Raw genomic sequence first — 26204 nt, 5'->3', positions numbered from 1 at the left:
TGAAAGAGATCTCAACCCAGGGTTTTCTCCTAAAGGGATGAATCTTGCCCCCTGCTGCATCACTAGTCTGCTCCCACTGACCAAGTCTGGGGTGGCCACTGCTGCCACCACCGCCGTCACCACCTCAATGGAACTAGAGGAATGGGACTGAGGGTGGCGGCAGCAGCAGCAGCCACCGCCAGGGTTCAGAAGCAGGGAGGAGGGGGAAGGACTCTCTCTCATCTCATGGGCACTTCAAAAGGGTAGGAAAGAGAGCGAGTAAGCAAGCAAGCAGAGCAGCTCATACATGCTATTTGGAGCTAGAGCAGCTAATTGGATAAGGAACCTGCCCAAACCAAATGTTTATTCTGTGCACTGAGAGACTCTCAATAGGCACCAGCAAAGCAGGAGAAACTGACTAGCACCCATGACATGGGTGCTTTTTGAAAAAAGAGAAAAACATGACGCAACTCTCCTCCTTCAGGTTCAAGTATACACACACAGAGTAACTTCTCTCAGTCTCCATTCACAGCACCTTAGCTTTAAATGAGAAACACTCCTTGGTGAGCAGGTACCTTTCCCATCTAGTGGTCCTCATATCAGCAAAGCAAAGCCAGTTGAGCAAAAGGCATAGCTTGGACACAGCTGGACAACTCGCTCATCTTCTTTGAACTATTGGTGATGGGAAAATCAGCTGGGACCAATGTAGTATCAGCAACCTCAGTGCTTCTGTAGTGCTGGAGTCAGAAGCTCGCCTGATGCAGTTCTGGCCTCTTTCAAAAGGGTGTGGATGTGTGCTTGTGGATGCATCTGGATGTATCCACAGACTGATACATTGCTATGTACTATCCCTCTAAATATAGTATTAAACTTGACTGGAGAAATAAAATTCAGATTCTGAATGCAAGAGCTTCCTGGGGTGGGTGGGAGGGGGTAGATAGATACAGATATAGATATATAAAGTCAAAGCACAAGGGCCACTCCATTCTCTTAAAAAAATAATCCTGGCAGCCATAACCCAAAGATTAAAATGAATGTTTCATATTTTGATAAGAGGAGTTAAAGTTAAGTGGTAGAGTTACCACCTCTACCAATACCCACTCTATGTTCATTTCTTAAGAACTAGTTCTGTGCACACACACACGCACACACACACACACCCCACACACACTTCCTACAATAAAGGGACATGCCAGGAGGGCATTGGGGTATCTGTGGGAGGCATCACAATGGGTGTGCATTTGGCAAGCCCCTCTGGGCTGGGACCTATCATCTGAAAAAGCCCAAGCCAGGATTTCCTTCCACCAGCTCCTTTAATTTCTTGTATTTCAGCTCCTTTAATTTCCCATGGCTGAAGAAATGGAAGGAAGTGGAGGGAAAAGAAGAGTGTGCGATTTTGTATTTCAGTTTGCTTCAAACATTACGCATCCAATTGTTTATTCCAAGCAAGTCAGGAACAGTTAACTTTCCATGTGATCCAACAGTACTCTCATCCCCCTCTTTGATAGTCAACTCTTCACACGATTGTCAAAACATCGGGACCCATCTCCTCCTTTCAGCTCTCCCAGTGGGTCAAGACTTGCATGATGGGTATGGGGAAAACGTAGTGGAATACTACCACACATGGGACACTTCCTCAGGAAAAGCACCCAACTTGTTCACAATGCATTGCCATGCAGCAGCAGGGTGCTGTCAACACACAATGCTGGTTACTAGGCTGCAGAGACCAAATGGCTCCATAGCAACAGCATTCTGTGCAATGAAGCCCTAGAATAGCCTTCGGCAGACTTCAGGCAAGTTGGCTGAGGGTGTGTGTGGGGGGGTGGTTTACAGCACAACAGCTGATCTCCAAGTGCAGCTGAACTACTTTGAGTTTTAAAAGATATGGCCTTTTCTAGAGCTGGAAACTCTGGGATGCCAGAAGACTGGGTTCCTGTAGAAAATGCTGATGTTCCATTAAATGGCGGTGTGTGTCGGGGAGCATTCTGCCATTTTTTGTAGCTCATCGTCTGCTTGTCCCAGTGGTTGGCTAATATGAAGGAGGGGACTGGGGGCACTGCTTGTACCAGTCAGTCTTCCCTTCCCCATGAACTGGAAACGGCGATGCTGCAGAGGGGGGCAAGCAAGTAGCAGCTCTCTGGGGCACCAGCTAATTAAGAACGGAGACCTCCTACTGCTTGATATTGCCAGGTTTTAAGCCCTGCCTCCTATTCCAAGAGAACAGCAAATGTCCCTGGGATTCCAGGCACAAGTCAGAAATGTCACAAATAAAAAATGCAATGGCTCAGCAATGGGAATATGAAAATGACAAATGGCCAACACACTTCTAATGTTCCAGGTACCGTGCAAATTGTTAGCAAGGAGAGCATGAAGCACTTCTCCCTCTTGGGGCTAGTTTAGAGCAGCCCATTGTGCTGGAGGAGGGACTGAAAAAGGCTGGAGCACTACCTTTTGTTTGCTTTTGTTCCTCTTCTGTGCAGCAAACAAGATGAATTTCCTACACTGACATCACTTCTGTTCAGAAAATAATCTTGTGTGAAGCGGCCCTATGATACACCAAATATTCATCACAGAGTGAGTAATGCCAATGATTTGTGCTTCTGGTTCTCCCCCTGCTCCTGGGTCTCAAGTGATGGAGTAAGATGCACATTTTGTCCCCATATAGGGGGAAGGATAATAATTTGTCAAAGCCATCTAGCAAGCTCATGCCTGAGATGAGACTTGAACCTGACACTCTTTCCATTATGACATTATGAGATGTCAGCTCCTAACGACACACCCACTTCAATCACTTTACAACACAGGCATGTCAACTGCACGGCAAGAAATCCAACTGCACTTCAAAGTGCAAAGGGAATGTGCCAGCTTTTTCTGCACAGAGTTAATACATGAATCACTAGGCCACATTTATTACAGCCAACAGACCCCACAATGTCCAGCTACAAAGACTGGTAAGAATGCATACATACCGCTAAGTATAAGCTACATATTTTACTAGAAGTTCACATGCTATTCCCTCTGCAGACTTGGAATACACATTACACTTACACCCACTCACAGTATGGATCAGCCACCTGCATAACTCCCCAGTTCAAAGCAAAGAGGGGTGGGGCGGAATTAAAGGAAGGAAAAAAATCGAAATAGAAGGGGAGAAAGGGTTTTAATCCCACCCTCCATTTTTAAAATCTTCATTAGAGACTGTCATAAGCCACAAAAGAAGAAGGAAAAGAAGAAACTCTACTGGCCCATTCGTGAGAGAAAAGGATTTTGTTCTTGTGTTTCAGTGACATCTCTAACATATGAAGGGCCTTAACATATGTTGGTAATTGACTTGGCATACATTATGCCTGAAGATGTTTACAACTAAAAGGAACTTTTCAGTTAATCCCTTTTATCATCTAATTTTTTTCCCAGTGTTCCAGATGGATATAATAGATGAGATGAGTGATATATTGCGGGGGGCGGGGGATGCAGCTACAGTCACTCATGCATACACAAACGCAATTAAGCTTAGAGTATGTTTGCTCATAACAATGCCAGCAGGAGTTAGCTGACAAGAAAGCAACAAGTTATTTCTTCAGGGAGGGCTCAGGAGAGTGGGCAGTTACACTTTCACAGTATGAAGACAGGAGCGGAGCGAGGCTGGTGGCGGTCTGTGTGCAGCCGCTGCCACGGGCCCTTGGCCGGGCCCCCACATCTGATGTCAGAGGCAGGGCCCAGCCAGCCACACCCCCGCATCTGATGTCAGATGCAGAGGCGTGGTCTCCCTTCCAAACGGGGCTGTGCGACCCCATTTGGAAAAGAGATCAGCCCGCACTGCATTGGGCAGCATGGGCCAGAGCGACTCTCCCTGCCTTATAGGCAGGGAGAGCCATTCCGGCCACGCTGTCAATGCAGCGCAGTCCGATCGCTCTCCTAAATGGGGCTGCACGGCCCTGTTTGAAAGATCGATTGGCCCCACGGCATTGGCAGCAAGACAAAGAGCGGTTCCAGCCACACTGTCAATGCAGCGCGGGCCGATTTTGGCACCAAACGGGGCTGCGCAGCCCTGTTTGGGACCAAAATAATGCCCCTGCATCTGATGTCAAATGCGGGGGGCATGTCTGGGGCCAAACTTGCGGCCACTGATTGGTGGAGGCCCAGGTTCTTTGAACCTGGTTCACCCAATGGTGGCTCCCCTCCCCCACCCTGTATGAAGAACTGCCCAAGACTGGTGCACAAAAGAGCTGATTTTGCTGATAAATAGGAGGTCTTGCTAACTTCTTCAGCCATAACCCACAAGTGCTTTCCATCAAACTGCTTTCTTATTGTTTATTGAATAAATTGGTGACTATCCCATAGCCACAGATGTGTCTCATTCCCTGCACTATCCACTAAATATATAAAGCACAGGGCACGAGACACATCTGTGGTTATGGGATAGAATTATTCCAAATAGTTCTTCTGCAACAGAATGCCTAGACCATTTTGGCATCGTGACGTAGTGAGCGGTACACTAATAAAATGAGATTTCTGTAGCAATTCTCACCTAGCCATAAATTCTTTGTTAAAAGACTGTAGTGAGGGGATCCTCAGATCTCATCCAAGCAAATCTCCTCTGAGGATCAAATAATGTTATGAAGCGGGGAAAGAGTTGATTATGCTACTAGTACTGCAGTAAGTGAGGATAAACACAATCCTCCTGTCTGCTACTGACTGGAAGGTATCTGGATGGGTTGACACTCTGCCTCCAGGTTCAGCTAAACACATCTTCCCCGCAAGGATCTGCCTCTGGGCTTTCCTACAATTACAACTGGCAGCTTATGTTACAAGCAGCAGCAGCTAACCACCATACTTTTATCATAATTTAGTAGCTTTCTTTGTTTATAGACAAACTGGAGCAGCTATTGAATGGAAACTTTTTGATTTAATTAATTACACTGGCAACGATCACAGGACCCTACAGATATACAATACTTGTCATACCCCAAATGCAGCAAAATTCATGACTGCAAGACAGAAGGGATATATGACAGCACAGGAAACCAGGGCCTGTACTGAGGTACATTAAGTGCATGAACAGAGGAAATAAGGGCTCAAGAAAATAAAACATGGAACAAACCAAGGGATATATCCTCCCAGATGTATTACATTCCCTATAGCAGGAGGGAACACTTTTTGCCTGGAAGCTCCTGCAAGGCAGCAACTATCTGGGTTTTAAGGCAGAATTATGGGCCTTAGTTACTGATCCTACAAACCTGCATTAAATGAAGTCACTTCGTACTGATGCTGATTTATAGGTGATCTCGAAAGGGATGTAAAAGGTTTTTGAAAATCAGATGAGGCCCCATAGAACTGCACACACACGGAGAGAGGTGTCTTTCCAATGGCTTTCCACAGATATGGTTTCCAATTGTCTGGCTCACCAACACAGCTGCTTACTCACCTTTGAATGATATGTGAGGGCATTTTTGGCCACAGCACATTGCTTTTCCACCAGGAAACAGAACCGCCGCCTCTCTTCAGTGAGTGCTGTTTTGTAGCCATCAGACACGTAGTTCTCCAGCTCGCCTTGCTTGTTGGTGATCGCTTCGATGAACTGGGAGGAAAAGAACCCCACAAGGCAGCACCCGTTATCAGAGTGTACAGTCTGAACCACAGCATATAAACAAGGCCTTTCATTTTAGGTCACAGCAACACTTGGCGATCTGTACACAGCAGGATCCCTCACACTGCTGGTATCTTTGCCAATTATCAAAAGGAAGAGAAGCAGAGCAGAGCAGCCTGTCTTCCTTTGCCATTATAAAATGTCCAAGATGCCAGTTTCTTACAGAGATCAGTTTAAGAGTGGACAGCAGGGGGCACCAGGCAACAGAGCATATGGAGACTTCATGCACACACACAATTTTGTGTGTGTGTGTGTGTGTGTGTGTGTGTGTGTGTGTGTATATATATATATATATATATATATATATATATATATATATATATATTGCTCCCCCTCACCAACCATCCTTAGTCATCTGACCTCCCCCACACAAAAGCTCCTGACTCAGAACGTGGGCTTCAGATGTTGTGTGGGTGGCAGAAGAGCAGAGAGATTCTCTCAGCCTCCCTCCTACTTAGCCTGCACCTGGGTAGTGCTCATTTTCTAGTGCCAATTGTTCCAGGCTGGCTCTGCTCCTTGCACCAGATTAAAGTGTTTTAAAAGACTTTCACACAGATGAGAAAGGGAACCAGTTGCTCCTCTAGCCTGATGTCCTCTGGATGCTGAGGATGAACACCCACCCCCCAGTCTGAATGATGGGGGAAGGGGGGTGTCTCACTCCCCCCGCCTCCCTCCCCCCCACACCACCACCACTACCATACTGTGGGTGATTCATGTGTACCTTATCTAGCACTGAACAACCTTCAAATCCATCCCCCACCCCCACCCCTGGGAACATAGAACACAATTCCCTAACAAACTCCCACAGAGCCTACTGTTCCTTTTTACAAACATTTTACTAATTGTGTTAAACAACACTCACATTAGGTCTTGATATGCCCACATTAAAATTATCATCATCATCCACTCAATCACCCAACCTCAAGCCTTCAACTTGTGGACATGGACATTCAAATCTCTATTGCATCCAGGCTTACTTTCCCACTTCTGACAGGAAGTGCACCCGATGTTTACTCTGAGCACCCCATGTTTGCTCTGAACAGCTGGAAATATTAGGAGTAAGATCCTGGTAAGATCTGGTTTAACCAGGATTGCCCAGAAAATCTTCATTCTCATAACCAACTCTGCAGTGCTCAGCAATCCTGGCAGGGGAGGAGCCACCATTGGGCGAAAGGGTTCAAAGAACCCAGGCTGCCAATGGGGAAAGGCCGTGGCTCAGGCTCCATAGGAGCCCCCTCCCATAGCCAGGCCGCCGAGAGCCCGGGCGAACCCTTTGCTGGTTATTTCAGGCAGCTCTGACTGCCCAATAGAATGTATTTCCCTTCCTCTCCCTCTCTGGAGGGAAAGAAAAGGAAAGACGTCTTGTTAGGCAGCCAACCCTGCCTGAAATGAAGAGCTGAGAGCCCGTTCCAGCTCTCGGCAGCCCAGGCCACGCCCCCTTGTTATGTGCCTTGACATGTTTGAGGGGGCGTAGCTTGGGCTGCCGAGAGCCTGAACAGGCTCTCAGCTCTTCATTTCAGGCAGGGTCAGCTGCCTAACAGGATGTCTTCCCCTTTCTCTCCCTCTAGAGAGGGAGAGGAAGGGAAATACGTTCTATTGGGCAGTAGGGCTGCCTGAAATAACCTGCAAAGAGTTCGCCCGGGCTCTCGGCGGCCCAGGCATGGGAGGGGGGAATGGGAGGGGGAGTTGGCTCTCTGGGTTCCTACAGAGCCTGAGCCACGTCCCATGCGCATGACGTAACGTGCACGGGCATATTCAATTGGGGCCGCTGAGCGGGGCTGGATGCAGGCCGCCGCTGGACTGGCTCCACTCTTGAATCCTGGTTAACCCTTTAACCAGGATCGCTGTGATTGTGAGAATGCAGCCTAAGACATGTTTAAATTGGGCAACAACCCTACTGTTCACACAAAGATGCAAGCAACCAAGCACGGACCTTAAAAGAAAATCAGTCCCAGACTTGTCTCTTTGGAACACTCGGAACTGTGACCTTGAAGGGCATAGCTACAATTGAACGAGGCCAAGCAGACAAATTCCCCAGCACTTCTGAGTGCTGGGGTCTGCCAGCTACGTGCAGCTTGCTCTTCGCTCCCTCTCACATTTCTCTAAAAAAGATGGGGGAGGGGCAGGGCCCTCATCTTCACTTTCTGTCCCAGGGCCCACTTCAAATCTTGCTATACCCCTAGCGACCTCTATTGCTCCATATCAAAGGGAAAACTGGCACTAAATGGGTTTAGTTTTTACTTGCTCCCCATCATACTAACTCAAGCTTGCTTTCCAGAACACAGTCATTTTAGGGTGAAATGCTTAATTAATGCTTATTCGTTGCAGCAACATTTGCGTTTATATAATCCCAAATTTGGTGTGTGTCCCCCATTGCTACAGTTTCCACACATGTCCTTGGACAAGTCAGTGAAGGAATGTTTACACAGAGTTCAATCAGTTGCAACAGCCAGTGTTGCAGCGCTTGTTGCATTATGGGCACAGAGACATGTACTGTATATGTTCAAAGTCTCTGGAAGCTCTCTTTTCACTCACTGTCTCAGTAACTAGTAGCAGGGGGAAGCGTTAAGTAATAGATCCATTACAGTCCCCTGCATATTACCAGATTTCACCCTCATTTCCTTCATTTATGGATACCTTTGTTAAGATGGACACACACACGTATCCGAACAGAACAGTCACCAAGGCCCAGCTGTAAATGTCCAAACCAAGCCTTGCAGTGAACGTCTCTGCTATTTACCAGAACGTCTCAGGTAGTCGGACCTAAGCAGCTTGAAATTCCATTTATTTCAGTGGAAGAGTGCTAAGCAATGGTGCTTAGCCATCTCCCGGCAAAATAAGTGTGATTCCAAAACCCTTGGCTTTGGCTCTGTCACGGCCAAGGTTAAGTGACAACCTACCCTGTGAGCGCCTGATGACAAGCCAGTGCCCCTGCCTAGGAGAAGCAGGCACCTCAGCCTGCCATTTTCTTCTCAGAAGCAGGCACCTCAGCCTGCCATGGGTCTCTCAAGTCTTCATTTCTACAGCAATTTTCTGTGCATGTGTCCACTGGCACAGATTTTGTGTGGAATCTTTATTTTAAAAGATTTATCCCATTATTCCTGTGCATTGCAGTCCAAAGTGATTTACAGTCTTCAAAATATTGAAACAGTTTAATAGCAGTTCACTTTGTTGCTTCGTTCTATTCCCTCTGTTGAATAGTTTAAATCAGCTGTGACATTTAGTGCTTTCCTGTGTGTTTTCAACTGCTGCATCCTTACTGTTGACTTTTGTGTTTCATTATTACTATTGTGTTAGCCTCATTGATACTAAGTGAAAAAGCAGAACATAAATCCCTAAAATAAATATTACTAGCATGAACCACCAATGAAATAGCATTGCAGCAAGTTAAATTCCCTGAGCACAGAGCAAACAAAAATATATACAGAAGCCACCCTCAGTCCTAACAGAACACCTTGCAAGAGCCAGGTCTTTATTAAATGTCGAAGGAGAGCCAAGCATGGACCAAATGAGTCCATTTGGCTTCCAATGGGAGGGAGTTCCACAATGCTGGAGCCACCACAGAGAAAGCCCTGCTGCTAGTGACCAATTCAACCTTACCCAGATGTTGAACAGAGCATGCAAGGAATCACGTATGGTCAAAGTCAGTCCTCAGTTATTACCTGCTACATCTGCAACCACTGCATAGAAGCCATAGTATATGCAAAATAATGTCTGCTACTAGGGTATTCACTTTTGAAGATTTTCCTGTCTGTCCTGGTAAATGTAATGTATTGATAAATTTTATTTAATGTTGTATTGTGATCAGTTTTGTTGTTTTCAGATTTACATAAGCCACCTTATGCTCTAAATGGAAAAGAAGGATAAAAATTATATTGTTATGCAGGAGACATGCTAACCAAACAGCCAGGGTACTTCTTTGGGCAGAATGCATTTTGAAACAAATGCTGCATTTTATTAGAACAAAGTAAAATGTGGGCTTGTGTAAGGAAGAGCGGGATATACCTTCTTAAAAAATCATTACAGTCAGGACGAGGCAGGAAGACACACATTCTAGCATTCTGAAGTACAATATACTATATATATTTCCCCACCCCCCGGTACAAGAACCTTAAAAAGAAAAGAGTTTTAGCCAGGAGTTCTGCACTAATAAGCAGTGCCTAATGGGAACAGAGATTGTTTCCAGCTGCATTGTCTTCAACAGTCACCTCAGCCATGCCAAACTGCAATTCCAAAGAGACTTGTGGGAAGCCATTTAAACCCGTGCACCATTTTTTCACTGTGACAAACCACAAGAAAAGCAGTTTTCCTTGGTAAATTGCACAAAGATGATATATAGCTGTTGACAAACTAAGTCAGGTAAATCAGGTGTGCTATTTCATTTCATGGAATACTAAAAAATAAAAATAATAAAAAATTTCCACAGGGACAAAGCCTCTTCTAGATTTCCCATGGGCATGTTGACGGCATGAGAGGAATGAAGAAGATGTTTTTCCTTGCATGAGGAAAAATACCCTCAATATTCAACCGTCTGTGTGTTTCCATTTAAAATGATCCTTAAAAGCACCATTATGTTGAAGAGGTTATATTTTTCAACATATTTGGGAAAGGACTCCCAAATGGATTATCAAGATCCCCCAATGAGATGCAATAGAGTCCTGCTGGTGGGTTGTTATTCTAGTGGTAGCATGAAGCCAGGGAATCAGACATAACATCATGGGCAAGAGCAGGCCAGCCCTAGCCATTAGGAAGGTCACACACTTACTAAAAGACCAAGCTCATTTAAGGACCTGGTACTGGCACAAGGTAGAACAGGGCATGCTTTCATTTCATTCAGGGTGCAGCCAGGCAAGAGGCAATACACACCACTTCTGGTCTGGTTAGACAGAGTTAAAAGAAAGCAGTCTGTGTTGTCCATTCAGCCAAAGCATCAGCCGGGTCAAAAGCAGCATGTTATCTCTGATTTGGCTCCAAGTGGAGTGAAAGACTGTTCCCGACCTTCTACCTCCCACTTCAGTGGGAAGGCCCAGTACTAGGCATAGAAAATTCTGCTCATAAACCCTGTTGCTAAGCAACGGTACTATTGTAGAGCATGGGTATGGGATTTGGAGGGCAGGTTTGGGGACCCCACTGATAGTATCAACCATGGTGGGCCCCCAAAACCTGGAGTAAGCCTAGGGCATGAGTAGCCATCCGTTCGCACAGTGCACATGCTGCGCAAAGCCATGAGAGATGTCAGAAAGCACTGAATGACCTGACTGGCAAGACCACACTCTTCTTGAGTGCACCATTTCATTAGGTGGTTGCTGCTGCAAGATGTGTGAATGGAAATGCTTGGAGGAGAGCCAAATAAACCACACAACCCATAGCTTTCAATGACAAATGAGATCAGAAGGGTTCAGACTGGGGTACTGTAGTTATTCTTACAGGTTGCCTGAGAACACTTTTTTCTCTAACAGTTTTATTTAAAAGCTGAATCGAACTTCCCCTCTCTCCTCACTTGCAAATCCACCTCGTTTTTAACTACCTTCACTACTCCACTTGGCCAGTCCAACACTGGGTCTTTCAAAAACCAATGAAACACAGCTTCTAGAGACTCAGTCCAGCACACACCTAAGAACTCAGTATTTTGGGTTTCTAGGTTGGAGAGCCTTTAGATAAATTCATGTTCCTCAGGGAAAGGCACCTGCTTAAAAATTCACCCTGAACAAAGACCTGCTCCAGTTAACAATGTCAGGGCTGTCTCTTCACACGAAGGCTGCAATACTAAATGCACTGGAAGCAAGTTCCACTAAGATCAATGGGACAAGCTTTCAAGCAGACATGCCTGGTAGCATCATGATGCAAAGGAGTCATTGAACATTTGGCTTCTATTGCACAGATTTGTTTAATTGAATCATGTTGAAGTAGAATTGATGATTTAACAAATTTTTAAAAAGTTATGTTTCTAATTGCATTTATTCCTTTATTTGGATATGCAAGCTGAATATAGTCCCTCTGAGTTAATGCTAATCAAAATTTGTCCTGTAGAAAAGAAAGGCTTTGGAGACAGTAAAAAAAAAAGGTGGGGGGGAGGTGGAATTGGGAAGTAATTAAGAGACCTGAAAGGGGGAAAAAATCAGAATCTAAGGAGGGGGGAGGTATGTTATCTCCTGAAGCTGGTGACTAATCACTCATGAGAAGCTGCTGCTGCTTATCCTGAGGGCTTGGATTGCATTGTAAGCAGTCTCCATTGTTCAGTATGTGTGTGGGTGTAGAAAGGTGTGGGGTGGCTGGGGGGGGGAGTGTGAGAAGGAGAAATGGAATGGTGCTGTTCACATAGCTCTCATCTTTACTGCAGCAACGGCCTGGAGGCTCTGCTCACATGCACTGTTCATTAATGTACTGCTTTAACTATTTGCTCATTATAGAGAGCTTGTTGCCGTTATGACTGCATGGAAATGGGCATAATTAGGAACATGGGAACATAGGAAGCTGCCATATACTGAGTCAGACCATTGGTCTATCTAGCTCCGTATTGTCTTCACAGACTGGCAGCAGCTTCTCCAAGGTTGCAGGCAGGAATCTCTCTCAGCCCTATCTTGGAGATGATGCCAGGGAGGGAATGTGGAACCTTCTGCTCTTCCCAGAGTGGCTAGATCCCCTGAGGGGAATATCTTACAGTGCTCACACTTCTAGTCTCCCATTCATATGCAACCAGGGTGGACCCTGCTTAGTTAAGGGGACAAGTCATACTACCACAAGACCAGCTCTCCTCAGACTGCCTTCCTTGAAATACTGTAGTGTGGGATAGCAGTCCAAGAGCAAAGGCACACACATACAGTCCAGGATTTAACATTATTTTCACAATGCCATTGCATCATGGAGGGGTAGCTCAGAGCCACCGAGTTTCCCTTCCATGAACTGGGATCAGAAGAGCAGCCCAAAGGTCACCCATTGCATAAATACTCCAATCATTTACACAATGTTCCCAGAAGGGCAGTGCCATCCAAGCATAGGAATTCTTCAATCGGAATTGCATTTGAAAGTATTATCCAGGCATCTAAATTAAGTGAAAGACACTCACAAGGTCCATATACAACTTAGTTATCTTCAGCCCATAATCCTTCTCCCTCAGTTTAATTATGCAGAGAAATATATTTTATCACTTGTGCGGATTCTGAGTTTGCCATTTGTTACTCACATGTTTGGCAGCATGATGTAACTTGTTTATATAACTAACTTGTGACTGGGTGCCTGCATGCCACGTGCTGCAGTGCTGTGGAAACCTAAAGATTTCTCAGAGGGTGAGAAACTAAATTAACTCTCCAAAGAAACCAAGGCAAAAACAGAATTCTGAATGCCTGCTTGGCTTCTAGCTCAGAGATGGATAAGCCTCTGTATGAAAGCACCTAACTATTGGGATAAGGAAATGGACACATTGTATGATTACCATGGTGGTCATGACTGGGCTGTGGAATTGTGCACTCTCCCCACCCACCCCCAGCTCCTCCCTGCTCATGTGTAAATTTTCCTTGCTGGCCTTAACTATGACTAACTGTGTTATGTTTGCTCTTAACTAATTGCTTGTAATTAGCTGGGATTCCATAGGCTGGTACAGGTCAGTCTAACCCTTAACTGTGGTTATGGCTAGCAAGGGCAGTGGGTGTGCAAGGGGATAAGGGAGGGGCAATTCATAGTTCTATGGCTTCATCCCAATCTTTAAACATGGTTAATGGATTAAGATGATCACATCTGCCACAGGCCTCTGGTCTGTGAAAGTTGCAGATGTTACATAGCGAGGAATTGCAAATATCAGGGAGCAAAAATAAGAAACCAAAATTTTATTTCACCTCAGAAACCAAAGAGAGTTTCCAGGCATTCAAAAGGAAAAACTAAATTTAAAAAGTAGGAAGCAAATGGAGGGGAAGGAATATCTAAGTATGCATATAATTTAAAACTACATATGGAGGTGGGGGGTGGGGTGGGCACAGGGAAGGGTGTCTATTACATCTGAGAGGAGAAAATGGGTACCATTAGGGCCATGACTGCAAAAATGAGTATAAGGTACAGAATTCAGAATCCTGAGAAACTCAGTTTTTATTATAAAAAAGAGAAAGCACATTTCTAGCCTTGAATACTGTGAAGACACTTTGAAAGCATGTGGGCAATGTTTAGTAAAATTTCAGAGCCTGGGGGTGGATGCGGGAGCAGAATTTCTAGAGACTGGGGATGCGTGTGGTGGAGGTGGATGGGGGAGGCAAGGCTTCCAGTGCCTTACACAGCTCTTTCCGCAGAAGCAGAATAATGCAAAGGAAGGAAACAGATGCAAATTGCTCAATTCGCATCATCTGTAGAGATCACAAAATGTAGATCCTCTTGGCATGGAATTTTGATTTATTTCATTTAAATGGAGATGATGCCCAGGGCTGTATATAATAAAAAATGATAGGATAATCTAAGAAAGGCAGTGGGAGGGTGAAGGGTGGAATGCTCAGCGACTAAGCAATAACTCTTCCCTGCCAGCAAGGTACATGGTAGAATAGCCTCTCCAGGGAGTCTCTGGCTAACTGTATCACTTAGCCATTTCACAGAATGGCCAGAACCCAAGAAAGTGACCTGGCAATCAGTGCAGTGTGTTGATTCCTGGTGAGAAAATCTAATGAAAGCCTTTTCCTCTCTGGCAAGAGAGGAATGTGTGTGCTACCATAGAACGTGTGTGCTACCACAGAATGATCGTGCAAAGCCAGAAACTCTGGGGATATCTCTGGGAATATCAAACACTATCAATCACACAACTCCTTAATAACAACTGGCTCTTAAAATAATAAAATGCATGGAATGCGCACCTCGAATTTAGGAAGTGGGGAAGAAACAACCCAACATGTAGCGAGTTGCTAAAAAAACCAGTTAAGTTAAAGCAGAGAGTGTTCCTCTACATAGACACAACACTACCATCAATAGGACGATACAACAATGCCAGTTGTGTAGTCAGATTTATGCTCTGCACTACAATGGGTGAAGGCAGAGACTGAAAGGCAAACATGATATGCCACTATTAAAATAAAGCATAGCTGATTCAAATGCTTGGCAGGGTGACAGATGTGTGTCTTTCACTATCATTACTTAAAACAGCCTTGCTACTCAGAGCACCAAACAGTTTGTGAATGACAGCAAAGACTACTATGCGCCTTGTCTGTTACCGCTACTAACAATTATTCCCAGCTAGACGCTGGCAACAAAGCTAGAAAGGAATTGAGGATGGCAGCAGGGAGAGGAGAGAAGGATGTACACAGGCAGCAAAACAATAACTGCCTGAATCCCTGGAGCACAGCAATGCACACCTAGAGACTGCTCCAGGAAAAAGAAGGGAAGAGGCAAGGCAGAAAAGAGAGAATATGATTGAGCTACTGGTAACCAACAGGTGTCCAGAGAACGAGGGCAGGAAGTCGGTAGGCCAAGGAACTGCCATAGGAATGGGAAGCTAGAGTCTCGGGCCAGTGCCAGGAGAATTTCCGAGCCCATGTTCTTCCTACCCATTCTGTTTGAGTGCCTGCACACACACTAGTTCAGTCATTAAAGACAAGCTTGTGGATATGATAAAACAGCTGCAAGGGATGGTGGCTCTTGGTAAATGGGAACTTCAATGTGTGTAAACTTATCAAGGTATACTTGAAGTTGTCATCCCCTTGGGCATTGACCAGAGCTTAGTAGCAAAACATAATGATGACAACAACAACAACACCAATCCAGTCAAAACATCTGGTAGACTGTGTATGTAAATAACACAACAATAACAATAATAATAATGGACAGAAGACTTTCACAGAGGTGTATGCGAAACAGGTATGCAACGAAACTTATTTCACAACACAGACATAGAGAAAATTTTGGAACAAGTACATGGATATCAGATAACAGTGACCATGCTCAGGGCCTCAGAAACATGAACAGGTGGAAGAGAAGTTAACCATTTTAAAAAAATCAATCATAGCTTCCCTGATGAAAGCACACTTTGCTTGACACAGCCAACACAGGCAAAAAGGCTAGATGAGCTACTAAGCTAACGGTGAGTGCTTGGTTTGAACAAGTATGGCAAGGCCAACCTTTTGCCTTCTGTCTTCATGTATAATGCATCTGAGTGTAAAGGGAAGATGGATTACAAATGGCTGCATCTGAATTAGATTCTTTCCAGCCAGGAGGGGGGCGGGGAGGAAGCTTTTCTAAGACTGAGATCGGAAAATAGCAGGCTTCCATGAAAACTCCAAAAGCATGAACAAAAATGAATTACCATGGACAGTTCTTATATCATTATAAGCCAAGAAATCTAGCTCTCACCTGAATGAGATTATGTGGGATTTTTCCAGGTCTTCGAGCCAACAACTTCCAAGACCTTATCAAATGCCTCACGACACCCCCATGATACAACTCATTTGAGGTACCATGTGCCTCAAGCACCACATCCAAGAATTTCAAGTGAATGTTTGTAGGCTTACAGCTGGAATAAGTATCTATGGCCGACATCCTCCTACCTAGTATTGCACCGCATGGCTGAGAAAATGAACAAACCAACCAACAGAGTAGCCATTTAGCCTCAGAACAGGTATACAGTCTTCAGAAAGGCAGACATATGCTGTTTTTATATACAGCCAGGCTCTATATGTATACTTTTGTATTTACAAAACATCCCATTTCAGATGCACTGTGCTGCCAAGTCTTTTGCACATACAAAACCTCTCCCAACATCTCCAGCTTCTGAAAGTCATCTTAATCACAGGTGCCAAAACAGGAAGGGCAAGGCAGAACGGTGTGCACAAACTCTCAGTTTTAAGAAACCCTGCCCACTGAGAGTATATCTAGAAGAGTGAGCAAAGCAGTCTGATCGCCCCACTCCAACTCCACTTCCCTCACCGCCCTTTCTGTTTCATAGTTCTTCCCAACACATTATCACAACAGCAATGAGGAGGCCTGCCTTTCTCCTTGTTTTGTTCAGTTTAGTAACAAATTATCTCCATCCCCACCCTGCGGTCTCCTCCTAACCCCCCCCTCTTGTTTTCTCTTTTTGTTCAGGTTGTTTTAAACAATTGTTAATTTGCAATCTAAGGCTTATACCCAAAGTGAAAGACAAATCAAGTTTTCTATGATCCACTGTCCTCTCTCTCTGTATAGCTTCCCATCTCACAGGCAGGAGGGAAGCCATCTCTATTGAGTGCAAAGTGCCATGCATATGTGGCATTATAAAGATACAAACGCTCAAATGTATTTCACTTGTTGACAATGTGGGTGTTTCATTTGATGCCACCAAGCACAATCCCCTCCACAAAGAACACATCTGGGATCCATCTTCCTATAAAGCTAGCATCGCAAAGGAGTTTTCCAACAGAGGACATTTAAAAAATTAGTCCCCCAGTTCTAAGGAAAGTCTCCAGCAGAGAATGTAGACAAGCCTTATGGGAAGATTGTTATTAGAGCCTTGAACATTCCAGTATTGTCAGAAGAGTCAAGTACCCAAAGGATTTTTAAAAGGCAGAACCATGCAATGAATTGGTTCTGTTTCAATTGAGATTTATAACACCAATACAACTGATTATTTTGTGTTACAACACACACACACACACACACACACACACACACACACACACACACACTAAACCATGCAGCCATTTAATTAAGCAATGCATTATTGTAACATAATGCAGAACCAACCAGCCCAAAGGCCTACCACAAAATTACCAAGCAAACATAAATCTCTACTTCTCCTCCAAAGGGATGTAGGGGAAGAGATGCAGCAGAGAAAGCAGCCATAGTTCAGTACTAGAGCACAAGCCCGGCCTGCAGAAGATCCCAGCTTCAGTCTCCAGGGTCTCTATTCTATAATGAGCACCCCAGAAAACAGTGCGTGATGGGCCGACTAACAAAAGATGTTTCCATCATCCTATTTCCAAAACCTTGGAGTGGCTTCACTATTGACAATACTGAACTAAAAGAAAGATCAGGTTCCTATCCACCACCACCACCACCCCGGTACTGGGCGGGGGGAGGATATACCTCCAAAAGTAGCCTGCTCTGTAGTAATGGGTATCAACTGCACATTTCTAAAAACAGACGATCTACATCACAATGATCCAAACTAAGTGAAATTGTAATAGATGGAAGGTGTACAGGCCAGGGGTGGGAATTAAGAATTGGCATCCTTCTATTTCATTCATTCATTCATTCATTCATTCATTCATTCATTCATTCATTCAATTTAAATACCACCCTTCCTAAGTGGCTCAGGGCAGTTTACATTCAAATCAAACACATATAATAAAACAATCAAAATTTTAAAAAACCATTCAAACCAGATTAAAATTAAAACTAGATAACATTAAAAGCCAACCACCGAATGGCGCAGCAGGGAAATGACTTGACTAGCAAGACAGAGGTTGCCGGTTTCAATCCCCACTGGTATGTTTCCCAGACTATGGAAAACACCTATACTGGGCAGCAGTGATATAGGAAGATGCTGAAAGACCTCATCTCATACTGCGTGGGAGGAGGTAATGGTAAACCCCTCCTGTATTCTACCAAAGACAACCACAGGTCTCTGTGGGCACCAGGAGTCGACACCGACTCGATGGCACACTTTACCTTTATCATTAAAAGCAAGGCTAAAAAGATGGGTCTTTAAGGCTCTCCTGAAGGCCTCCAAGGAAGATAATCCTCTCATATCCACGGGGAGTGTGTTCCACAACCCAGGGATGACAACTGAGAAGGCCTGATCCCAGGTCACCACCAGATGAAGATGGATCCCTCCTGATGATTTTAATGAGCGGTGGGAATCTTGTAGAGAAAGGCACTCTTTCAGGTAATCCGGACCTAAGCCATTCAGGGCTTTAAAGGTAATAACCAGCACTTTGTCCTTTGCCCAGAAACATGTCGGCAGCCATTTATGGAACAACAGATTTACTTGTTTTCCACACTTCAAACTTTGTTGTTTAGACATGCCTTTTTGCCGTTTCATTTTGAAACCCACATTATAACCACCAACAACTGTCAATCAGAAAAGGCCCTAGGAGAGCCGGCCAGTAGTACTTTCCCCCTTGCTTCTTTCTATGCAGCTCAACAGATCAGACAGCAAAGGTTCAGTCAGCTTTAAACATTTGTGGTACTACAATTTGTCCTTCCCCTAACAGCAACTGAGCTGGTTGCCATATGGATATAAGACACACTGTCTTCTAGCAAACTGTCACTTGTTCAAAGGAAAAGCTTCCTGCTTTTTCACATTGTATACCGACTGCTCCAGAACCAATAGCAGCTGGCTGAAATGCAGCCTAATCCACAGGGACCTAGGAGTAGGCTCATACTCTAGAGCAGGGATTCTCAGCTTTGGGTCCCCAGATGTTCAAGTTCAACTCCCATCATTCCCAGCCAAAGGCCATTGGGGCTGGGGATTATGGGAGCTGAAGTCCAAGACCATCTGGGGATCCAAGGCTGAAAATCCCTGCTCTAGAGCAGGGATTGGGAACTTTTTGGAAGCAGTGTGCCAGGTTTTCTTGGCACACTGACAAATCAAGGAGTGGGGGTGTCTTGAGGAGGGGGGCAGTCGAAGCGAAGCTGGCATCCCTGCCTTGCCCACTATGCCAGCCAGGCCATGACACTGGCCCTCTCTCCACATCACTGGTGACAGCCCCAGCCAATGGACTCACTGCTTGGCTGGAAGCCTCACACTGACCACTGCCACCTCTTCCCGGTGGCATTCAGCATTATCATGAAGCATTGCTGGCTGCCCCGTTTCTGTGCATCAGCAAACTTTTGTGCATTGTCTCCTCAATTTCAGGAGCAGACAAAGCTCAGAAGTTAGTTGCTGGAGGGAAGAGAGAGTGCATGTGTGCCCAAACTCTGGCTGGTGTGTCACTGCTTGCTGTAACAAGCAGTGGACATCCAGGACTGACACTGACAATCTCTCTGGCTATGCCAGGTGGCTGGCTCTCACATGGGCATGGTTGTTTTTTTAAGAGCTTCCATGTTTAAGAGAGAGTTGGCACCTCTGCTGCCAATCCTAGACACAGGAAGCAGTAACCTGACAGCTGGAGGCTGGCAGCAGGCATCTTCGCGGCTGGTCTTCCCAGCAGTGTGAGTGCCACTCAAAATTTCACATGCCACTCTGGGCACCCATGACATCTGTTGCTGACCCATAGATTGCTTTGGAAGCAGCATTCCACAAAACACAGTTGCCAGGTTGCTGCTTGTAACTGAATTACCTCCTGGCAACCACCCATGGGTGCTCACAGTTTTTCTGAGGGGTGGGAGCATAGTAAAATGTGTGTGTGTGTGTGTGTGTGTGTGTGTGTGTGTGTGTGTGTGTGTAAAAGCAACTGTTGCACCACATTAATCTGGCCATGAATCTGGGCAGGGTAAAGGACAACTTCCCCCTTTGCCCTCCCCTGAGGACACCCATGCAAATACCTGTCCAAACCTAGCATAGAAGATACCTCTGATCTCTACTATGTTCTCTGTGCATTGCAGAGAACTCCGGAAGATGGAGAGATCTCTTGCTTCATGCCAGATGGGAGAGAGACATGTGCAGAGAACTCAGAGGAGTGGGGGCAGAAGATCAGCCTCTTTCTTTGCATCAGGATTTTAAGGCACTTGAAAGCAATACAAATCTCTTTGCTGATTCTGTGTAAATGCAAAGCCTGGAGCCCAGTGAAAGGCTGGTCCTCCTTTTTGCCCTCCAAATTTCCATGCACGTGTCAGAGGATGCAGGGGATGGAAAGGCCTGGGGCAGCCACAAATAACAGCAGGTTACCAACACCAGTCAAAATATGTGGACCACTGCTTGGAAGACTGTTCTCGAGTCTACTCTGCTTAGGAACTATGTCATTCCATATGCAGGGCAGCAAATATTTTGTATGGCCATGTCCAAGAAAAGCCAACACATCCAATGTCCATTTTAGCAGTTTGGTTGACAGAAACATAGGAACATCCGGGAACCCTATAAATTTCAAGTATCTGGAGGGTGTAGAAATATGGGACATGACACATCTTGTTAAAAGGGAGAAGTTAGGGGGGAAATAGGGCATTCACACGACCTACCAGGAGGGCTGGCAGAAGGCTTCCCAAACCTTGCCTTCCTCCCAGACCATTGTTGTTTTGTTGGTGGGAGTGCACTCCGTTCTCCCACATGATCAGCCCTGCTCTGTGCAGTGTGGAGCAGGGCAGACTGATCTGAGGCCAGGACTCATTGTCCCAGCCTCTACGAATCCCACAATGCAGTATGCGACACACATGCTGCACTGGGGGAGTCCCCCAAGAGACGGGCGCTCTAGACACCCATCTCTGCATGTGGCTGGGCTGGAAGCAGCCCATGCTTGCACATGAGCAAGTAACCGGGGGTAAGGGAGTGTTCGCTCCTCTAACCTTGGCTAACAGCTGGGGTAAATAGAGGGGCTAGGCAACGCTGCCCCACTGGGATTGGGCCGATCCCGGCGGTTCTCATGCACAGCCTAACCCAGTATGGGTGTCCATTGCCTGGTTAGGCTGCATGTGAGAACAGCCTCAAAGTGTAATTCAGGGAAGTGGGAATGCAAAATTTCATCTAACTGGATGTAAAGCCTGTGGGAAGGGCTTCGTCTTATCCCTCTTCTGTACAGCACTTGTACCCTCTTCTGTACAGGCATTTTCAGGGGCTCCATAAATAATATAATTTTCAGTACTGCTGTAGAAAAGATACACAATGCTACAGACAATGTATTAACTCTAAGACAGATCCAAGAAACAGCCAGCTATAGTCTTCATAGCCCAAGAATTAATGGAATAGAATTGCCTGTTAGATTAAATGTGGTCATTGAATAAAGCCTAAATCCCCCACTCAAAGGCTATTAATTGGGCTACTTTTCACTCTTTGCTCCCTAGTGAATGAGCAGTTTTCAGTGTTTGAGAACAAAGACGGATCCTCTTTTTAATCTTAAGTACCTCTGGGCTTTTTACATAACTTTTTTCCAGTGTCTCTTTTACATAAAACACATATGGCCTGGTTCAAGCCCAACTCCCCATTCATTAGAGTTCCCTGACCTATAACTAAAATTATTTCTCCTTCTGGGAATATCAAAATGAGGCTTCAATTATGGAAATTTTATAAGAACTCCAGGCTATTTAAGCAAATAATGTTTGAGCATTAATAATATTCAGAGGAGGAGGAGGAGGAGAAAGGGAGTTTCCATGGCTCTTAGAAGACACCTAAATACTTAGCCCCGAGTTTTATACAGCCCAAACATCTAACCAGAACTCCCCTTCTAGAAAAACAAAGTCTAGGATATTTTATACCTAGGCATTTTAAAAAATGCAACAAGGAACAGCAAGAGATAAAGAAATCCTTGAAATCTGGTGCCATATGGATATGGTACCATATTCACCCACCAAGCAAATAAAATGTCCCATACAATATAAAAAACGGGCCATTGTGACAACAGGGGGACAGCAGTGGAGCTGATTACTGATACCATGCTAGTATTTGGGTTGGGTTGAGCCACCTTATGAGCCTGCCTTGGTACAGTAGGTCACAGGACCAAACTTAATTTAGTCTCCAATAACTGGGAGGCCTGTCATACCAGAGGATGAGGGGTAGGTAAGGAAAAAGGAAGGAATTTCCTGTTTTAGGATTCTAATTTTGGGGTTTCAGTCAAGTTAAACTGAGTGTCGATACTCATGCTTTTAACAGCACCCCAGCGGTTCAGGCACAAGGAGCTTTATCACTATCTCTCTCTCCCAAATTTTTTGTGTGTTTGTGTCACTGAGCCAGGTTCCAAAACACAAGCAGCCATGTTAGTTCCTCATGAAATGTGCACTAGAGAAAAGGGGTGTAGGGAGAAAAGGTGAAGCCTCTTACAATGTTTTGCTCGATTTAGAGCAGGCGTCCCAAACTGCAGCCCTCCTGTAGATATTGGCCTACAACTCCCATCATCCCTAGCTACTGGCTATTGTGACTGGGGCTGATGGGAGCTGAAGTCCAATGACAGCTGGAGGACACAGTTTGAGACCTGATTTAGAGGGAAATCATTCTGTAGGAGGAGGAAGTATCTGGTCTCCAAATCAGACTGCTTGTACCCAAAATTAAACTTGACTAATGTATAAGACTTGTTTCAATAACTGAAGGAGCAGGATCCTAAGCTAGTGTTTGAAAGAAGCAATTTTACATATTCATACTATTCCAGCACACTGCAGCTATACTGTCATTATACTCGATTTTCAAATTTTATCCAAGCAGATCTTTAAAAGATGATTTTGTTCTGGAGTCAAAAGGCCTGGCCCCGTTCCTCACAGAGGTCCCATCTCTCCAGCTTCACCAATAATTAGCAAGCTGGCTAGTGCTCAATAAACTCACTCCTGTCAAGACCAGAGCCTCTGAACAAGAAGTTGCAAGTCATGGAATGAATCGTGGAAGTCTCCAAGAAGCAATCCAAAAGCAAAAGTGACTATGTAGAGCATCTGTACTTGGCGTATAAATGGCAAATTGGCCAAGCTCCATTAATAGCAGATTTGGCTTGTGTAAGGCTCAGATTCTGATAAGTGTCAAAAAGAGGTGTCCCCCCACCGCTCCAATTGACCAAGTATAATCTGCATTGCTAAAGAATGATGCATTGGGGTTCACATGTTATCAACAACCTGCTTCTTCAACCTGCTTAGAACAGCATCCAGTTTCCTACCACTTTAACCCCCAAATGTACACATTTCCCAAAATGGCAGCCTTTCCCAGCATGGGAACTTCAAGCCTTTCTTTCTTAGAACAATAACCTTTTTGTGATAACTTGGTTTGCTGAAAATCTCATTTACCATTTGTTTGATTCCTCACATGTTAGACCTGCCTGATGCAAACTCCAATTTAGATATTTGTTCAGCCTTATCTCCAGTGCAGCCGTTTTTCCTTGAGCAGATTTTTTTTTTAGAAAGCCTTCAGGACAATGACAAAATGCTATAATTCAGCAAACAATAGGCCATGCACAAAAGCAGCTTTTAAACTTCCTGTGGTTCTAAAACATGAAAACAAGAGATTACAGAGTGTCTGAGCGCTGGATGTTTAGCAGCCAGTTAAATAAACGTATCTACCAAAGTAAAGTCTAGGACTCTTCCTAAGTAGCAAGAGATTCCTATTCCAGCAAAGTGATTATGTTTTTCTTCAACTGCCAAGACTAGTGTGGGGCAAGTAGCATATAACGTGTTTGCCAAGAGGAAAAAATAACCTTCAAAGGCCTGTGGTGGGACTGGCCAGGCAACAAAGCATGGGGACATTCCACTTCCAGCATCAGCAACTGTATTCAGTCTACCACTTTCATCCCTAGCTTAGCCACACAGATGTTCCTATACTAGCGTTTGAAGGAAGGGAGAGGGGGAATAATTCCACAAGCCAGGAGCATCTGGACCAAACATTAATTCCTCTGCCAGGAAGGGTGTGGTGCTCTGCTTTTAAAATAACTACTGTCAACAGGATCACACGCTTGTAAAATAAAATTGGGTGTCACTGCAAGATCAGGAGATATGAAGCCAAGCTTGCATTTCATAGCCATGTTTGGCAGCTCTTTAGTCCCATGCCGAAAGGAAATCCTCCCTCCATAAGCATATTGTCAGCAGGATACTCTGTACTGACCAGCTGCTCACTGACCACAGGCAGTGGACCCATGTCTGAGGAGCCTGCAGAATACAACAGGAAGTGAGATACTTGCTTGATAATGTGGCTGGCACTTGGGAAACTGGGCAAGAAGTGGGGAATCAAAGCAAGGTCAGGAAGTAAGAAGAGGCTGCTACATCTTGACTGAAAAACATTCATGCATCACTGCGGAAAATGACCCCTTCCCAACCCACCTGAATGTAGGCTGCCACAAGAGCTGGTCTTGTGGTAACAAGCATGAATTGTCCCATTTGCTAAGCATGGTCTGCCCTGGTTTGCATTTGAATGGGAGACTACATGTGTAAGATATTCCCCTCAAGGGATGGGGCTGCTCTGGGAAGAGCACCTGCATGCTTGCAAGTAGAAGGTTCCAAGTCTCCTCCCGATGGCATCTCCAGGTAGGGCTGAGAGAGATTCCTGCCTGCAGCCTTGGAGAAGCTGCTGCCAGTCTGTGTAGACAATACTCAGCTAGATGGACCAATGGTCTGACTAGGTATATGGCAGCTTCCTATAGCCCTATGTTCCTACAGACTCCACACACTCCATCCCATTATTAAATCTTCTGTTCCCACCAGGCTGGGAAGCAGAAAGATGGGTTATAAGGTATTTTACATCCTGCCAACTGGAGCAATTTAGCATGGGAAATTCAGTACAGACATCCAATGTCTGTATTCCCATGCTCAGGGTTACCATATGGAAAAAGAGGACCGGTCTTCTAAACCCTCATGCCGGACTGTTCTTAGAGAGCCCTGGTGGGGTGCAGGGCCAGTCAGTGCGGGGCACCCTTCCAAGCTCCTGTTAATTTTAACAGGGATTAAATGAGTGGGGCCAAGGGCAGTCGCCCGGCTTGCCCTGCCCTAAGCACAGCCCCTCCTTCAAGGGATGCACAGAAGAGGGAAATCCGGCAGGTGCAGCTTATTATGCAAGGGAAAGGAAGGCTGCATCTGCTGAAATTCTCTCTTCTGTGCATTTATCAAAGCACAGGACACCTGTCCCCTTTTCCATGTTGCAGCCCTACCAAGCTTTGCCAATCCTTAAGTAAGAATATTGAACCAGAAAGGCATCCCACCAACCATCATAGCTGTGCTCTCCACAATCATATTTCTTCCATGAGAGTTTCAGCTTAACTAAAGCCATACCCACCAACTCTAAAGACTTTTTACCCTAACCCAAGATATCAGGCAAGTGTCTGCAGCACCTCGTGGAACAGCACACTGTACTTTAGCAATATTGGACTTGTTCCAGGACTCACATCCACATCAGTGTTCCTTCTAATTTTTATCATCAGTTAATGGAAAGAGTATTGTTCTGGGTGGCAGTATCAAGGCAGTGTGCGCACATAACTCTTTAACACACACACACTAACACACAGACATTAAAACAGACCAAATATTAAAACCCACAAAATTTAGAAAGCTGAGAAAGCTTGAGCAAAAAGATGGGTTTTCAGATGTTTTTTGAAAATTGCCAGAGATGGGAAGGATCGTATCTCATCAGGGAGTGCATTCCACAATCTCGGGGCAGTGACCAAGAAGGCCCGTCTCTGTGTAGCCACCAAACGGGTTGGTGGTAACTGGAGACAGACCTCCTCAGATGACCTCAATGGGCGGTGGGGCTCGTAATGAAGAAGAGGCTCCCTTAGATATCCAGGGCCTAAGCCGTTTAAGGCTTTGTTAGTTATAACTAGCACTTTGTATTTTGTCTGGAAACCTATTGGCAGCCAGTGTAACTCCATCAGTAAAGGTGTTAAAAAGGTGTTATTGTGTTAAAACACACAATAGCTGTTATGTAAAGAACGTGCATTTTCTATAGCAAAACATTTTTTAAAGCTCAAACTAATAATATGAACAAAATCTACCTCTTTCCTTAAGTACCTGTTGTTTCATACAGTAACAGGATACTGTGCAGAACTACCAATATACCAACAGATTCAGTAGAAAAATACAAGGC

The 26204-nt window shown here is 45.0% G+C and overlaps 1 protein-coding gene and 1 long non-coding RNA gene across 16 annotated transcripts in view; one reads left to right on the top strand and one right to left on the bottom strand.

The window, feature by feature from the left end:
* The window catches only part of BAIAP2 (BAR/IMD domain containing adaptor protein 2), a 223173-nt gene that overhangs the window by 31083 nt on the left and 165886 nt on the right, over positions 1-26204 (bottom strand). For all 15 annotated transcript variants that reach the window (XR_008316360.1, XR_008316361.1, XM_053297059.1 and 12 more), the window contains one exon: positions 5405-5557. Coding sequence is in view for 13 of the 15 variants with exons in the window: in XM_053297059.1 (XP_053153034.1) it covers positions 5405-5557 (153 nt within the window). In the remaining 2 variants the exon portion in view is untranslated. The remainder of the gene's footprint in view (positions 1-5404; positions 5558-26204) is intronic.
* LOC128345287 (uncharacterized) lies at positions 2387-3364 on the top strand. The gene is made up of 2 exons (XR_008316363.1): positions 2387-2553; positions 3175-3364. It is a non-coding gene; the product is annotated as an uncharacterized LOC128345287 (long non-coding RNA).

The sequence above is a fragment of the Hemicordylus capensis genome, chromosome 2 (genome assembly GCF_027244095.1).
Source record: "Hemicordylus capensis ecotype Gifberg chromosome 2, rHemCap1.1.pri, whole genome shotgun sequence".
In the NCBI taxonomy this organism is placed as follows: Eukaryota; Metazoa; Chordata; class Lepidosauria; order Squamata; family Cordylidae; genus Hemicordylus; species Hemicordylus capensis.
The sequence above is the reverse complement of the archived record's forward strand: the minus strand, read 5'-3'. Positions and strand labels throughout refer to the sequence as shown.